The sequence below is a fragment of the Microcaecilia unicolor genome, chromosome 1 (assembly GCF_901765095.1).
Source record: "Microcaecilia unicolor chromosome 1, aMicUni1.1, whole genome shotgun sequence".
Taxonomy (NCBI): domain Eukaryota; kingdom Metazoa; phylum Chordata; class Amphibia; order Gymnophiona; family Siphonopidae; genus Microcaecilia; species Microcaecilia unicolor.
In genome coordinates this window covers 373181926-373199877 of record NC_044031.1, presented here as the reverse complement: position 1 = coordinate 373199877, position 17952 = coordinate 373181926, and the positions used below count along the sequence as shown (strand labels likewise).

The 17952-nt window shown below is 44.4% G+C and overlaps 1 protein-coding gene across 1 annotated transcript in view; it reads right to left on the bottom strand.

Moving 5' to 3' along the window:
• The window catches only part of LOC115481200, a 177498-nt gene that overhangs the window by 124096 nt on the left and 35450 nt on the right, over nt 1-17952 (bottom strand). Inside the window, exon 5 of the mRNA XM_030220328.1 lies at nt 7613-7720. Within this exon, the coding sequence (XP_030076188.1) occupies nt 7613-7720 (108 nt within the window). The remainder of the gene's footprint in view (nt 1-7612; nt 7721-17952) is intronic.

The following is a 17952-nucleotide window of genomic DNA, read 5'->3' as shown; positions in this document are numbered from 1 at the left end:
TGCAATCCGCTTAAGTGCAAGGGTCTGGGACCAAAGAAATATATGCAGTTAACCGGAGTGTGCACTTAACCCAAAGAAGCTTGACATCTGATAAACATATGCACAAGTATTGCTTATTACATGTGCAGTATAAAGTCTCTGTTAACTGACGTTAGGCTTACTTGAAGTAATCAGTCATAGTCCTCTGTACACTCTTGTGTCTGTGAGTTCTATAGACTACGTCTGCCAGATGGTAAAAACTGTCATAGTACTGACATCGAGTGGCCTCCAGATAGGCCTGCACAGTGTTGAGACGCTCCAGCACTCTTGCAAAAGTGACAGGAGGTTGTTGAATTTCGTCAGCATGTGTCTCACTGCTCATTTCATCATCTGTTGCCTGCGTGTAGGCGCATATCTGGACATAGCAGCTGTTTGTAGATCGTAATCAACAGCTACGTAGTGATGAAACTCCTCTTCAGTAACACCGGCTGGGATGTCAATAGCCTGTTCATCTGACGTGTTTGCAATAGCTGCATCTGTTTCATCCCTCTCCACATCCCTAACAAAGCTTGCCCGCTTGTAGCAGTTTACAATGGTTGCCTGTGTAACATAGTTTCAGGCTTCTTTCTACATATGTAGGGAATCCAACAATGATAGATTACAAGCCAGTTCAATAGCACGTTTATCCTTGCCAGTCTGGTCATCCATAATGATGTAGCACAAGAGCCCGACAATGTTGTTTGAAATTAGCTATTATGCCCTGATCCATAGGTTGGATCAGAGAGATAGTGTTTGGTGGCAGGAAGACCACCTTGACGTTAGACAGCCTGACATCATCACTGTGTGCAGCACAATTATCACAAAGCAACAAAATCCGACGCTTTTGTGCCTGCATTCTAGTGTCTAACTTCTTTAGCCACTGCTTCCAAATTTCCCCAGTCATCCATGAATTTACGTTAGCCTCGTATGACACAGGAAGTTGCTTAACATTCTTGAAGTAATGGGGCTGTTTGCTCTTTCAAATGATGAGTGGTTACAACTTCTCATTCCCATCCATATTGCAGCAAAGGAGGATCGTCAATCGGTCCTTCGACGTTTTGGCAAGGAGGAGTGGCCTAGTGGTTAGGGTGGTGGACTTTGGTCCTGGGGAACTGAGTTCGATTCCCACTTCAGGCACAGGCAGCTCCTTGTGACTCTGGACAAGTCACTTAGCCCTCCATTGCCCCATGCAAGCCGCATTGAGCCTGCCTTGAGTGGGAAAGTGCGGGGTACAAATGTAACAAAAAATAAATAAATAAATAAATAAATAAAAATAAAAAATTACCTCCTGTAGTTTTGGCTTGTTTGAATGCAAATGTTCCATCAGGAATCACTTACCTGTAAAGACCGTTTTCGTCAGCATTGAAAACATCACGAGGTGCAAACTCGTTCAAGATGGTAGGAAGAACTGAAACAACCCAATTTTCAGCACCAAAGTCTCATCAGCATCTTGTTTCTCACCATGCTGTTTCTTGAATTTTATGTTGTTCCTCTCCTTCCATCTTTCCAACCATCCAACAGTGGCTTTGAATTCAGTTAGTCCAAGACTTTCAGCTAGCTGATTAGCTTTCTCCATAAGCAGTGGACCACTCAGGGCCGTGCTGATACGGTAAGCGGGGTAAGCACCGCAGGAGGGTGCCGACATCTGGAGGGCGCCGCCGCGGTGCTTACCCTCGCCGCTTACCTGAGCTCCGCGTCGCCGAGGCCTTTAAATCTTTTACCTCCGGTCGCAGCAGCGTCAGTGAAAGCGCTGCCGACGTCTCCCTTCCCTTCGCGCTGGTTGGTTCCCTCAGTGTCCCACCTTCTTCTGACGGGAACCAACCAGCGCGAAGGGAAGGGAGACGTCGGCAATGCTTTCACCGACGCTGCTGCGACCGGAGGTAAAAGATTTAAAGGCCCAGGGCGCAGAGCTGAGGTAAGGGAAGGGCAGAGAGGCATGGATGGGAGGGCAGGGCCCAGGGAGAGGACAAATTGCTGGAAAAGGAGGGGAGAGGAGAGAGGAGGATTGCTGGCTAAGGATGGAGGAGGGAAGGGCAAAGAGGGACAAGGATGGACATGGATGGCAGGGCAGGGCCCAGGGAGAGGAGAAATTGCTGGAAATGGAGGGGAGGGGAGAGAGGAGGATTGCTGGCTTTGGATGGAGGAGGGAAGGGCAGAGAGGGACAAGGATGGACATGGATGGGAGGGCAGGGCCCAGGGAGAGGAGAAATTGCTGAAAATGGATATAGAGCAAGAAATGAAGAAGAAAGGAGGAAAGTAAAGAAATAAATGGAAAGGAAGCCCTGGAAACAGAGTTAAGAGGACAGATAGCAGCAGAATCAGAATGATCGGAAAAAGAAAGTCACCAGACAACAAAGGTAGAAAAAAAATCATTTTATTTTCATTTTAGCGTTTGGAATATGTCCACTTTGAGAGTTTACATCTGCTATCTTATTTTGCAATGTATAGCAATTTGTTTCTAAGAATATTGCTGACAATTCCTTTGTGTGGCAAGTGGTGAGACTTCATTTTCACGGTGGGGGGCGCCAACTTATAGTCTGCAGGGGGGCGCCAGAGACCCTAGGCACGGCCCTGGGACCACTGACAGGAAACTGTCTGCTCCTGACTTGAGAAAACCACCGAAGAAGAGCATCTTCTACCTCCTCAGCTTTTCCTGCCCGTTTTTGATTCTGGTGTGGATTTATATTGTTTTGCCAGTCTTCCAGAAGCTGGTCTTTCTGCTTCAAGATACGTGAAATTTGACTGGGATTGACACCATATTCTTTAGCAATAGATGCTTGACTTTGTTTGTTTTCTAATTTTTTAAGAACTTCTATTCATTCAGCCAGTGTTAAAGTCTTACAGTTGTGCGACGACGACTCCAGTGTACACTCTAACAACATTCTTTTGCTTCTTCTGCTTGTGGCAGTTAAAGGGGCGGTAAATTTGAAATCTCGTTGGTTGTCACGCGCCAATCGGCTTCCATATTCCATGCGAATCTTGCACTTATCTGTGGTGCGCTAAATCGGTTTGTCCCCATAGAAATTGATGGCGCCAAAAACAGGACCGAAGTACGGCATGCAGTTAAACAGAGCAAGCGCTTATCCGACGTGCACTTAAATGGAGTGCACTGTACTTATTTGTATCTGGGGCAATGGAGGGTTAAGTAGGGTTACCATATGGCTCCAGAAAAAGACACATTGATCCAGTCCAGGTTTTGCTTCCACTGAAAGCAATGGAAGTAAAACCCAGACTGCCTCAATCTGTCCTCCTTTTTCTGGAGCCATATGGCAACCCTAGGGTTAAGTGACTTGCCCATTGTCACAAGGAGCTGCAGTGGGAGACAAACCAGTTCCCCAGGATCAAAGTCTACTGCACTAACCACTAGGCTACTCCGGCACAATGGTTCCCTTCCTTAGACCACTACAGTTGACAGAGTGGCTAAATAGATATCAAATAAGGAAAACAACTAAGCTTAAACACAAGCTGGAAAGGTCAAAACCTGCAAAATAAACCACAAATAATGTAAATATACCGTGACATTAAGATGGTAGAACATTGCTGGATACTCTCTTCAAGTCCAAAAAAGATTTAAGTTGTTCAGACATAAAAAAAAAAAAAAAAAGATATATATCACCCCCCCACCCCAGATACCGTATAACATATTTACAAGGGTATAGCAATAAAAATGTTGCCCCCCCCCCCCCCCCCCCCCCCCCAGTGTCTTAACTTCTTCCCACATATCTCGGAAGTGCTTCCATCTGTCCTGGGTGGACGTGGGAACATCAACAACTTTTGTCCCCTCTGAAGGGACACCACCTTGTAGTGGTGGAGGGGCTTCTGTGTTTCAATGACTCAGAGGGCTATGTTGAAGGGTTACCCATATCAGACAGGCCTCTGAGGAGAAACCACACAAAGAGTGTCCCAAACTAGGGAGAGTGGAAAGATGGCGACCTGAAGTTCGTATGCTCAATGGCCCAGCTGTCCTCTGAAATTCTGTCTTTGTTTACTTGAAATTTCCTCTCTGCATTTGCAGTTACCTTAACTGGGAGGAAGGGGACAATGGGGGGTCAGCTGCCGATGGCCACCGTTTTGTCCATTGTGCAGCAAGTGTCAGACCGCTGTGCAATGAGCTGCCCGCAGATGACTGGGTTGGTGAGTCCTTTGATTAGCGCCAGCGAAGGACCATCGATGCTCTTGGACCTGGAAACAACTTCATCGCTCCCAAATCATTTAACCACCATGTCCAAAGGAGTGGAGGAGTGAGTTAGGAGTGTATGCTGAAACGGAAGTTGTTTACAGCTGAACCCGTGTAGGCGGTGCCACTCCTAAACCCGTAAGAACTATCAGCTTGGAGTTTTTGGCTCCCGTGGTTACATTGAATATCATCTGGAAGGCGCTCCGGGACCTAACGGTGGAAGTAAATAATTTTGCTTCAGATATAATCTTATTAGTGAGCCACATGGATAACCTAATCGAATCCTTTGAGAATGAAAAATTGATACAGCAAATGAAGTTCTACAGGAGTAGGAAATGGTTAAGATTTTGAAAATGATAATAGACCAGAAAAATTTGAATAAAATGAATATTATTATAGATTATTAATATCGAGATTGTTGTTTTCCCAGAGTTCCGGGTATGACTCCTAAAGTTTTTTCCTCTGAAATGATTCCTCTTAGTATATTAATTCAAAAGGAGTGAAGCCTGTGAAACTGGGATTACCTTAATCAGTGGGAATTGGATTAGAGACTCAAGTGTTTGTATTGTTAAATAATTTCTGGTTTTAAAAGAGAAAAAAATGAAATCAGGTGTATTATTTCCACTAACATTGGACAATAAGTATGTTTCCAACGAAATAAATTGATTATACACAGTTTTGGGTTTGAAGAAGCCAACCAGACGATCAATGTGGAATAATGAGTCAGATAAATAATAACGGGGGATAATCAGGTTAATACCACGTTTTCTTTGCTTTTCTCACACGAGCACGCAGCTTTGGAACTCACTGCCATGCAACTTAAGAGCGATCCACGAACAAGCATCCTTCCGCAGATTACTGAAGACCCACTTGTTTGAGACAATCTACGGAAAAAACCAAAACACATAGAGTCTACACTCACTTACATCAATGCATCACACATCCACTCAAGATCTCTCATTCCCCCCAATTCCGCATTACTCATACATATACTTACAGGAATAGGTAAACCATGTGCCTATATGTCTTAACACTGCCCTTAAACTTCCTATTATCTCCTCCCAAAGTCTCCCTGTTGATGTCCCATTGTGATATTCCTAATGATAATTTGATTATCTCGCATAACTTGTACAATGTAACCCATAACCAATTTGTATCAACTGTATTCTCTTTATTCATATCTTATTGTAAGCCACACTGAGCCCGCAAAGAGGTGGGAAAATGTGGGATACAAATGCAAACAATAAATAAATAAATTGATCTCCTTGTCTTGTTTCACTCTCCCTATTTTGTGGTGTAAGGAAGAGTATAGAATTACCTGATTGAAATAATTCTTGTGTGCTATTTTCTCTGTATTTCTGGCAAGTTATTTTAATGCTTGTAAAATTAAGTTGTTAGAAATAAAATAAAAAAAAAACAAAAAACAACAACTTTTGTCCACAAAAGTTTTGTTATGTGTTTTTAAAGTACATTCTTATAATGGCATTGAAATCCTGCTCAAATACAAACAAAACCATTAATTTAGCTCTGTTTAGGGACTTCTGATAATGAGTCCTCCAAAACCAAAGAAAGATCTTTTAAATCATTAATTTCTTCTTCCTGACCTTGCTCACATTTTTCAGGAGCCCCTCCCCTTCCCCCAATAATATATCTTATTATGTGGAAGAATAAGCTCTGGAGAATTTTTTAAGTTTTCAATAAGATAAATTACACAAATCCAAAGGGAGGATTCCTGCAGGCCTTGGAAAATTCAAAATCATCAAATTCAAGCGTCTACTGAAATTTTCTATCTGTTCAATTTTACGATGAATCATTAAATTATCTTTCATAAACGCTGTTACATTATCTTTAAGAGTGGCGATATCAGCATGTGACTTCAGTACCTGTTCCACAAAGTCCAATTTCAACTTATCCACTGATTGAGAAGAAGGTCCCACTGTGGCAATTAGGTTCACAGTCTCTTGGGTCAATTTCATTACAGAAGTATTCAACTTCTCAACTGCCTTCCAGAGGATGCCCAGTTTTACCACTATGGGGTGGAGGGGAGTCAGTTTCACTTCCTCCCCAGTACTCAATTCCTCTGTCATGGCTCCAGTGGGGGAAGACATCACCACTGCAAGTCCCAGCTCCAGCAAGCCCGGGACGCACCATCTCAGCCCGCACTGCGGCAAACACAGTGGAACAACGGTACCCGGAGAGGACAAAGAAGTGTCATGCTCTAAAGGCTTGGCGGCTCCTCTGGTGAAACCCAAAACAGAGCTTGCTGCAGATTTCTCTTGTGGATGCTGAGTTGTGAAGCAGTCGAGCGTTTGCTGCGTCGGAGACGAGATCAGAGTTGGCAATGGTAAAACTCTAACAGTTCCCTTCCTCTTATTATAGGACACTGTAGTTTAGAGGAAAATCCTCAGCAGAACTCATTGGATCAGCTCGCAGTTACCATTTTCGTAACTTCAGGTTTTAAAGGTATGCTTAGGACCTAAGAAAATTAGTACTTGGCTTATATTGAGAGGAAGGGAATTTTATGAGCTCTGAAAATGTAAGTAAGGAGTTAAGGAACTTGGTAGATCTGAAAATGAATCACAACATTCAACACAAACAGGTTCATATAATACTATGGTATTGAAATAAATACAGCCTTTGTTATAGAAATCCCACCTTTCTGCAACCTGGTGCCACCAATATGGATCTTCCTGTTTCCCTTCTCCCTAGGACTGCCAGTGGGTGGCTACTCAACTTTCTCCTAATATGGATACTGGTGGCTACCCTGTCTTTCCACCTCCTGCTGCTTTGATCAGGGTGGCCTATCTGCCTCCACCATTTTTCTTACTCCTTACTCTTACCCCTCTTCTGTTCCTTTTTGCCTCTCTGCATCCTGCTGACACCATTTTTAGCCATTCAGTCTCACTTCTACCTCTTACTGCTGTCAGTGTGGTCCTTCCTGCCGCGTTCCCTCCTTGTACTGCCAATCTGACCATCCTTCCTCACTCTTCCTGCTAATCCCAGTGGGGGCTGTTTCCCTCCTTTCCTCCAGCCTCTTCCAGAAAACACCATCCTGTCTGCCTCTCTCCAACTAGCAGCACTGCATTGCTCATATAAAGCAAAGGAAAGTTTAGTATCTTGGAGCAGCACTGAGAGGTCAGATTTAATAAACTGAAAAAAGATGCGAGATATCAGGAGTTGAAAGATGAAGAGAAGGAAGAGGGATGTGAAAATGATAGGGGAGAGTAACAGAATAAAAAGCAAAAGAGCAGACCTGATAATGAAAGGAGAAAAGTAGAAATAAGGAAAATAGAACAAACACATAATCCCCACAACTAAGGCTAGAAGCAGAGACCATGATTATAACACCTCATTCTTGTATCACCTCATTACTAGTTTTAATTCAAACTATATCACTTGCTTCATGCAGCTCCTTACATGTGCCTGTGGTGGTCAGATTTCCTCTTTCCTCAAATCCCACAGGCTCAGTCTTGAATCCCTCTTGCTCAAATCGGATTAAAATGTCAGGCTTGACAGTGTGGGAACCTATTATAGGAAAAGATAGAATAATATGTTAAAAAAAAAGGTAACCTCAGAGCCTGATCATTTTAATACTAAGGTAGGCAGCTCAGGTTTTAGCTTGTTTCCTGGATTCCATCATGCGGAGACCTGGTTCAGTCACAGTGTCACCGTTTGGACCACCTATCTCACCAGCTCTATGGGTCCCTCACCTTATCACATCCCTATATTTTCTACTCTGTGAGATGGGTGTGCGTACGATCATAAGTGCATAGGTACTGCCATACTGGGACAGACTGAAGGTCCATCAAGCCCAGCTTCCTGTTTCTGACAGTGGCCAAACCAGGTTACAAGTACTTGGCAAGATCCCAAAACAGTACAATACATTTTATGCTGCTTATCCTAGAAATAAGGAGTGGATTTTCTCCAAGTCCATTTTAATAATGGTCTATGGACTTTTCCTTTAGGAAGCCATCCAAATCTTTTTTTAAACCCCGCTAAGCTAACTGCTTTGTTGTGAGACTCTGCAATGCAGTGGCTCTCCTTTGAATAAGCTGAGTAACTTTTATTTTCCTGTTGTTGTAGAGAGAGGGAAGCTGGGGGTTAGCTCCTTGCTCATGTTGATTCAGTGATTCAAAGGTTATATGTTCATCAGGGATATGGGAAGTGAAGGGGGGTGGGGTTTAGGGATGTAAGTGATCCTTTGCGTGGTATGGTTTGGGGTGACAGAGTGTCTGGGTCGTGTGTGTGTCTGTCTTTGTGTGTGCGCACACATGGAGTGGGTGTCGGGTTGTGTGAGGTGTGTGTGTGTGTGCGCGTGCATATGCACGCATGGAGTGGGTGTCTGGTTGTACGAAGGAGGTGTGCGTGTACTAGGGAGATCGAGTGGGCGTGGTGCTACTTTCCAATGAACCCAACCCAGCTGAGTCTTAAGTGGGGGGAGACCTAACTGGGGGGGGGGGGGAATCTCTCCTGTCATTTTCTATCATCACTTTTGTGAGTTTACGTTTTCCTATTTTTGGGATAATGGTTAAACTAGTAACGGCTACACTAATTGTAGATGGTTTTAACTCTCCAGTGAAAAGAACTAGGATCTTCTCTTTGCTGAGTAAGACAGGAGTGGATATCACTTTCCTGCAGGAGACACCTCACAGTTAAGGAAAATGAGAAACTGAGATGTGGCTGCTACTCATCCTTTAGCGAATGACAAAGGAGGAGGGGTCGCCATTCTGGTTTACAAGCAATTGCTCTTCCACACCCGTAAAAAACAGTTCAAGATAAAGAGGGAAGATTTGTGGCCAAAGGTTTTTAATGTGCTCTGTGTATGTACTTAATGTCTACTCCACAAGCTGTTCTCCATTCAATTGGCTCAATATCCAGACTATGCCCTTCTCATTAGAGGGGATTTTAATATCACGGCTAACCCCTAGGTGGATTGTAAGCCCCCTAAACAAGCAGCAAAAGATCATAAAGGGAAGAGAGTGAATTTCCTTATGCAACAGCTGGGGTGGTGGACGTGTGGCACACATTGGACCCTGATGACTTTGATTATGCTTTTTATTCTCACCTACACTAAGTATATGCACAGTTGGATTACTTGCTTTTTGGAGCTTCTCTTTTAACTAATGTAGAGAAGGTGACCATTGATGTACCGACTGTTTCTGATCATGCTCCAGTCCTTGCTATACTTAACTTTCTCAACAGCGACAATGATTTTGCCTGCAAATTCTCACCTCACTTGTATAGGGATCCTAATTTTCACACATATTTATGGACAAAGAGGCAGGACTACGAGTCAACTAATTCTTCTGAGGAGGTGGGCTGGTGCTATATTGGGAGGCCTCTAAAGCAGTGCTGCAGGGCCATATCCTGGCCTATCAGGCCCACATTAAGAAGGTTAGAGAAGGACGGCTGCTTGCTCTTACACAGGAGCTCCAGGATCTTAAGAGAGTTCATGATTCTCAGCTGGACCCTCCTTGAAACAAAAACGTATAGCGGTTCGAAGAGAAATTCATACTATCTTGCAGCAGAGAGCTGAACAAAATTTATATTTCCAGAGGTACAAGGATCACGTGATGCACTGAGAGGGTGAGATTTGTCTTTCGCATAGTCGGAGGCCCTCGCACCCCTTATAGCTTACAAAAAAACAATACTACTGTGTTTTCATCCAAAAGTGCCTTAGTAGATGCCTATTAGATGGACAAATACTTGAAAGCTTCACCGGGCAGTATGGTAGGCAAAGGATTGAAGCAAGAGAAGGACAAGGGCTGAGCGGCAGATAGCAAGATGGAGGGGAAGCTGCCGCAAGGAGGGCAGTCCTCGGTGGAACAATTAAGGCAACTGATGACGGTGGTAGAGGAAGCAATGGAACCAAAGTCAGAACGACTATCAGATCAACTCTCCAACTTTGAGACCCTCTCAGCAGATGAGAGCAAGCTAACAGGAGACTTGGGTTTCAGCTCTGGAGGATGCTTCTCCCCCAATCACAGAGGCCAAAGAAAAACTCAACAACACGGTATGTGAGCTATCTACTAAGATAGATGACTTGTAGGGCCAACATAAGAATCATTGGCTTACCAGAATCAGTGGGAGACAGAGCTTTGTCCTCTGTATTGGAGAGATGGCTAACCACAGAAATTGCACTGTCTGACCATGCGGGACCCTTATGCTTGAAGTGAGCACAACACATGGGCCGGATGCAAGATGGCCGACAAATCCTGCATGCTGTGCTAGTAAATATCCACAATTATATTCATAAAGTGGAGATTTTGCGTTACAATATGATGGTAACACTATACGAATTTTTCAAGATTACTCGTCATCCTTGCAGGAACGCCAGAAGCAGTTCAAACCGCTCTGTCGCCAACTACATGACAAAAACATCAGATTTTTGCTACTTCATCCAGCAACCCTCAAAATATTACTACATGGTCGCTGGCAATCCTTTGATATTGTCGAAGCGGCATGGGAATTTGTTTCTGGACTAATGAACAAAAGCAGGAAAACTCCTTAGTCAGATAAGATAACACAGCATATGTCTTTTACTCATTTATAGAGATATTTGAAGCTTACTCATTATTGGAGATATTTATTCCCAAGAATGGCACAAAGCATTAATGGTTTTATATCATACAGTTTGTTGGGGCGAGGGGCCTCAGGCATTAAACGTGGTCCTGATATCTGTCTTGATTGTGAGATGGATATTCATATGGGTATAGTTGGAAAGGCAAGCTGGAAAGGGGGGGGTTTGGGTGAGAGAGGGGGGAGGGAGTGGTTGAAGAGGGGAGTAGGGATGGGATATTATAGGATTCACTGTGAGGAGAAACAATACTTAGGTGGGTTTAAACAGGGCCGTGCCAAGGGTCTCTGGTGCCCCCCTGCAGACTATCAGCTGGCGCCCCCCCCCCCCCCGCTTCTTCATTAGATGTTTTTGGGTTGCTACCTGTCTTTCCTTTAGACTGAAAACTACAGGCCCAGCCAGACCTGAGAAAAGGGTCTACCACACCCTTCAATGTCAAGCATATACTAGAAAACTGTAAATTAGCTTACACAGGAAAGCAGTTTAAAAAAATAAACACAATTCCTGCTGTTTCTTAACACTGCTCTCCAGAGAAAGCACTACCTTTATAAAGAGGCTTTTCAGTGGGACTTAGCCTATTAAAAACTATTAGCATAATTAGGAATGGCCAGCCCTTGTAACTGCAGAGACCTAAGCTTTGATTATGCATGTTCCTGTCTTTGTTACCTGGGTCTCTTCATCTCATTTACACAGTCTGACCTTGCTGGCTCACTGGGAGCCCAGTCTCTTGGGAGTAGAAGAACTGCTGGGCTTTTTTTTGCAAGGGCAGCTTCTACGCTAGTGCAATAGCAACATTAACATTTTATTTTTGTTACATTTGTACCCCACGCTTTCCCACTCATGGCAGGCTCAATGCGGCTTACATGGGGCAATGGAGGGTTAAGTGACTTGCCCAGAGTCACAAGGAGCTGTGCCTGCAGTGGGAATCAAACTCAGTTCCTCAGGACCAGAGTCCACCACCCTAACCACTAGGCCACTCCCAAATGTTATATTAGGGGCACAAGTTATAAATATTGCAGTGTTTTCCAAGTCAGTCAGTCCTGGAGTACCCCCCCTTGTCAGTCAGGTTTTCAGGATATCCACAGTGAATCTGCATGAGATGGATTTACAGCCACATTGAGCCTGCAAAAAGGTGGGATAATGTGGGGTACAAATGCAATAAATAATAATAATACTGCCTCAATTGTATACAAATCTCTTTCATGCAGATTCATTGTGGATAGCCTGAAAATCTGACTGACAAGGGGGGGGGGGGGGGTACTCCAGGACTGACTTGGGAAACACTGATTTACTGCTCATTGGGCAAGTACTAAGCTCAGTACTGCACGAAAACAGAATCAGAACTTCTGCCATAAAATGTAAAAGGTGCCCAAGTTAAATTAGTAATGTATTCTGCTTCCAAAAAATCAGAAAAACACTACAGATTAGGACTCACTGTATGGTTACCAAAGGTTATAAGTCCTTCAGTCTACCCAACCCGAATCGAGACAACCAGTCCTCGAAACTCAAAGGCTTTTTATTTGTTTCTTTTCGCCCTCTCTGTATCTTCTGTTCCATCATGTTTACGCCTTTGGGTAGCCAGGAGGAGTGGCTGGTTTCCAGAAGGCAGAGCAGCAAAATCCCCAGTACTGTCCCTGGCACAGGCAAAAAAAAAAAAAAAAGGCACCTCATCATAGCATCGGAGAGAATACACGCCCCTAACCAGTTTCAGAGAAAAAAAACAGCGATCACCCTGTAGCTGGCAAGCAATCTTCAAAGAAAACACGCAGCCAGGGGATACATCCTGAGCAGAACTGGGGATGCAATCAACTGCTATTGATATTTCAGGCTCACATCAGCCACTGCAGTGTACCCTTCTTGCAGGACAAGGCTGGGACATGCAGGAAATCAAAACCATTTCCCGATCCCAAAGGTTTCTATAGCAGCAACTGCCCTATCACCCATCCGTTGGGAAATAAGAATAGGAATTGCATTATTGCATAGATTCCCTCCGACTGCAAATGCTAACCACCAAAGGCTCAAAGTCACTTACATAATCACGCAGGCAGCAGGGTCATTAGTGTACAGGCAGCACCAGATTGAAAATACTGCGTGCAGTGTGCATCACTGACCTGAGCCCGTCAGATTCAAGCACCCGTGCAAAACTAAACAGCCCCACCAGTCCCTGCATGTGAGGCTTCCTTCCAGAGGTATTTCAAAACCATTGAACTAGTTTCGTGTTTACACCTCGGACAGAGGGAGCTGGGGGAATTTCCTCAGAAACTCAGCGCTGCTCCAAGGTCTCTATCTGCCACCTATTTGACAATTTCTATCACCAATTAGCAGCTAAATCAACATCAGCAAAAACAAAAAAAAAAGTTAAGACGTACTCTGCAAGTCTGCATCTGCGCGTGGGAAGAGCTGGGCGCCGGGCGGTGCCAAAGGCGGGAAGGCAGCAGCGCATACGCGCCGACTCGCCAAGTTTTTTTTTAAAAATTTGGATTTTGAAATACAACTGGACTGCAGCGCCAGACGCGGCGCCCTTGTAGGCAGGCGCCCCCCTGCGGTGCTTACCCCGCTTACCGGGTTAGCACGGCCCTGGGTTTAAATGCTGTTGTAACTTCTTTAGAAGCATAATTGTTAGAATGAGTTGTGTTTTGGGAGAAAACTTCCCTGGAGGGAGGCTGGGCGCCCCAGGGTTGACACAAAAGAACGTTGTTCCCATGCATCATTCTCTTAAGCACCCTGGCTAAAACTCTAGGGCGCTCAATCCGTGTAGTCTCATGGAATGTGCGTGGAATTAACTCCACTGTTAAGGGAACTAAAATTTAGTTCTCATGGAATGTGCGTGGAATTAACTCCTGAAAAGACACAAAACTGATACAGCATGTTTACCAGAAACAAGGCTGTCTACAGAAGAACATAAAAAACTACAACGCTAATGGGTGGGGGAGGTTTATTGTTCACTGGTGTCGGGACGCCAAGGAGGGGTGGCAATATTACTACATAGGTCCCTAGCCTGCCAAGCCAAATTACTATTTAAAGACTTGGAAGGTAGATATGTGGGACTCCAAGTTAGCTTACAACAAGGAGACAAACTGCTGGTGGCAGTATATGCACAAGTTGTGTATGACAAAACCTTTTACTCTCGGTTACTTTCCTGCTGTCAGCAACACCCGAATCTGCCGGTGATACTGGCCGGAAATATGAATCTAGTGTTTCATCCAAGTATAGATCGAACGGGCTCCTCACAGAACTGGGTACCGCCAAGTCCCTCGGTGTTAGAATCCTTTTGTTCTGCACTGGGACTGGTAGACACGTGGCGACTGCTACATCCAAATGACAGAGACTTTCAGCATATCTCTAGAGCATACCAGACACAGTCACGTCTTGGCTACATATTTATGCCACAAGTGATGTTATCTCAAGTACTCTCTACCACCATACGGCCAAAGGAGATCTCGGATCACGCTCTAATATGGGTCGATCTGGAAGCAACGCCCTACTTTCAGAAGGCTCCGGGTTGGCGATTTCCAGCCTATTTGTTTTCCTCAGTGGATGTTAAATATTTACAGACCAAATGGCAAGAGTTTTTCTCCTCGAACCACCAACACACGGATGACCCGGTACGCTTTTGGTCGACAGCCAAAGCGGTGCTTCGGGTAGATGTAATTGCCTATGTCAGTGCACGGAACTGCTGCATTGCGCAGGGGGATAGTAGACCTAGAAAGACCTAACCCTTACCGTTCAGTGAATCCAGACTGCCCCAATTTGACTGCCCCTATCAGACCGACCGTTCACTTGTCTATTAGATTGTAAGCTCGTCTTTGTTAAATTGTACAGCGCTGCGTAACCCTAGTAGCTCTCTAGAAATGTTAAGTAGTAGTAGTAGTAGTAGAAAGTAAATTGAGGGCGATTAAACGTTGGTATGCTCAAAATTCAACCCCCCCCCCCCCCCCCCACACACACACACATGGCACTAATGGCAACTAAAGTGACGTTAAATAGCTTACTGCACAAGCAGACAGCGACAACACTCATCTATCGCAAGTATAACTTTTATAAATATGGAAAAAAGGCAGGGGGGTTGTTGGCGCGCATAGTGAAAAACAATCGAAAATCTCACTTCATACCGGCAATGCATAATCAAACGGGATCTATCTCTACCAGACTGGAGGAAATAGCGGAAATATTTCACCAACACTTTTGGGCTCATTTTCGAAAGAGAAGGACGCCCATCTTTCGACATAAATCGGAAGATGGACGTCCTTCGCCCGGGGTAGTCCAAATTGGTATAATTGAAAGCCAATTTTAGACGTCCCCAACTGCTTTCTGTCGCAGGGATGGCCAAAGTTCAAGGGGGCATGTCGGATGCGTAGCGAAGGTGCGACTTGGGCGTGCCTAACACTTGGACGTCCTTGACCCATAATCGAAAAAAAGAAGGACGTCCCTGACGAACACTTAGACGTTTTCACCTGGTTGTGTTTGTCTTACGACCAAGGCACAAAAAGGTACCCGATATGACCAGATGACCACCGAAGGAAATCGGGGATGACCTCCCCTTACTCCCTCAGTGGTCACTAACCCCCTCCCACCTTCAATAAAAATCTTTAAAAATATTGATTGCCAGCCTCGGATATCATACTCAGGTCCATCACAGCAGTATGCAGATCCCTGGTGCAGTTTTAGTGGGTGCAGTGCACTTCAGGCAGGCGGACCCAGGCCCATACCCCCCCCCCCCCACCTGTTACAATTGTGGAGGAAACAGCGAGCCCTCCAAAACCCACCACAAACCCACTGTACCCACATCTAGGTGCCCCCCTTCACCTGTAAGGGCTATGGTAGTGGTGTACAGTTGTGTGTAGTGGGTTTTGGGGGGGTTCAGCACACAAGGTAAGGGACCTATGTACCTAGGAGCAATTTATGAAGTCCACTGCAGTGCCCCCTAGGGTGCCCAGTTGCTGTCCTGGCATGTCAGGGGGACCAGTGCACTACAAATGCTGGCTCCTGTTTGGTCATTTATGAGATGGATGTCCTTGGTTTCGAAAATCTCCGAAAATCAGAAACGTCATGTCTACGGAGAACCATCTCTAAGGACGACCAAATTTCAGGATTTGGACGTCCCTGACCGTATTATCGAAATGAACGATGGACATCCATCTTGTTTCGAAAATACGGGTTTCCTCGTCCCTGGATCGGGACGTTTTGCGAGGACGTCCTAATCAAAACTTGGACGTCCCTTTCGAAAATGCCCCTCTTTGCCACTTTATATGCATCAGAGGCAACATAGATGCAGAAGCCTGTATACACCAGTATCTTCAGACCTCAGGTATGCCCAGTCTCTCGATGGAAGCGATAGAATCTCTTAATCAGCCAGTGATGGCAAAAGAAGTACAACGGGCTATCAGAGCATTAAAACACTTTTCTGCACCTGGCTCTGATGGATTTACCAGTGAGTTTTATAAAATATTACAGAGCAGGATCATGGGACCATTACTAGATTTTTATAATACGGTGGTTGAAGGAGGGAGTTTCCCCCTTCATGCCAATACTGCTCTCATAAGCCTTATACCTAAGCCAGGATGGGAACTGATTCAGCCCGGTTCCTACCGGCCAATTTCCCTGATAAATGTAGACATCAAATTGTTGTCAAGAATCTTGGCAGACCGCCTGGCCCCCCTATTACCTCAGCTGACAGCTGATGACCAGATTCGTTTTGTGAGGGGGCGCCAGTCTCCCTTTATTGGCAGACACCAAACACCTGTTACAGCTCTGAGGCACATATCGTCTTTCCCAGATGAGATGCATAGCATTGTTCAATATGATGTTGGATTGCGCAAAGCTCACAATCTGGGCTCCGGTTCTGCTTTTGCTGAAGCAGGTGATCCAACAGGAGGTGACTAGGGAGTATTGCTGTCATAGATCAGCATGTATCCTTACCACTAGGAAGTTTTCGTGCATTGCCCTTCTCTTGGTCAAGAAACTTATTTTACGTTTTTGGATGACAGAGGACAGCCCCACATTCGACTTATGAAGGCAGTGGATGGTAGAGGTGGCTTCTTTTGAAATCTGCACTGAAAAAGGGAAGAAGAAAACCCCTGACACAGTTAGATATATATGTTTATGGAAGCAGTGTCAGGGGCAGAGGGCTGTCTAGAGAAGCTTCCAGTTGGGACTTGTTTCTACCCTCTCTTACCTGCCTTCTTCTAGCTGTTGTACTGTGTAATTGTGGGAGGAGTGCTTGTTGCATATCCATCTGGGGTGTGGATGGTATGCATAGTGTGTGTGTTTGCAGGGGGAGGGGGAGCAGGTTCTTTTGATCGTACAAAAAAAAAAAGGTGTTTTCACAGTGTGTATAGGTTTTCACCTCCTGAGGTTTGCACTGGGCTGGTATTATATTGTTACTGTTTCAGTCATTTGGCTTGGATTTTGCCCATCCCCTCTAGCTATTTTTATCCATCGGCTGATGCCAGTCTCTGCTTTTGCTGTTAGGCCACAGAGGTTTGGGGGGGGGGGACTGTTGCTTTTCTTTACTGTTGACCTCTGCATTTCCGGTTGCCCATTGATCTGCTGTGTATACTGCTGTTTATGACTAAAAAAAAAAAAAGGTGTCCTGTGGTAATTTTTGAATGTGTGCGTGCAAACCATGCGCTAAAATATATATATATATTTTTTTAAATTTTATTTATGATTATTCTAACATTACATTTATGCAATAAACACAAATCACATAATGATATTACAGGAAAATTTGCAATTAAAGGTAAAAAAAAAAAAAAAAAAAGAACATTTTAGTCCACAATTGGTGATCCAAGAACAGGAAAATAACAAACCTCAAATAATATCAAAGTAAACTACTTCTTCCTCAAGTAGACAGAACCCAGAATATCACTAGCCGGTATAACGCTGTACAATCCAAAATTGGTGCAGCATGGTGCTCTTTTCTTGTTTCTTTTGTTACAATAAATGCTTTTAACTTCTCTGGGTCAAAATAAACATAATTTACTAAATTCAAGGAAATATAACATTTACATGGGAACCTTAACAAACTAGCACATATGAGTTTATCTTGTTGGGCAGACTGGATGGACCGTGCAGGTCTTTTTCTGCCGTCATCTACTATGTTACTATGAGACATATTTTCAAAGCACTTTGGAAGGCTAAGTTCCATAGGTTTCTATGGAACTTTGGGAGGCTAAGT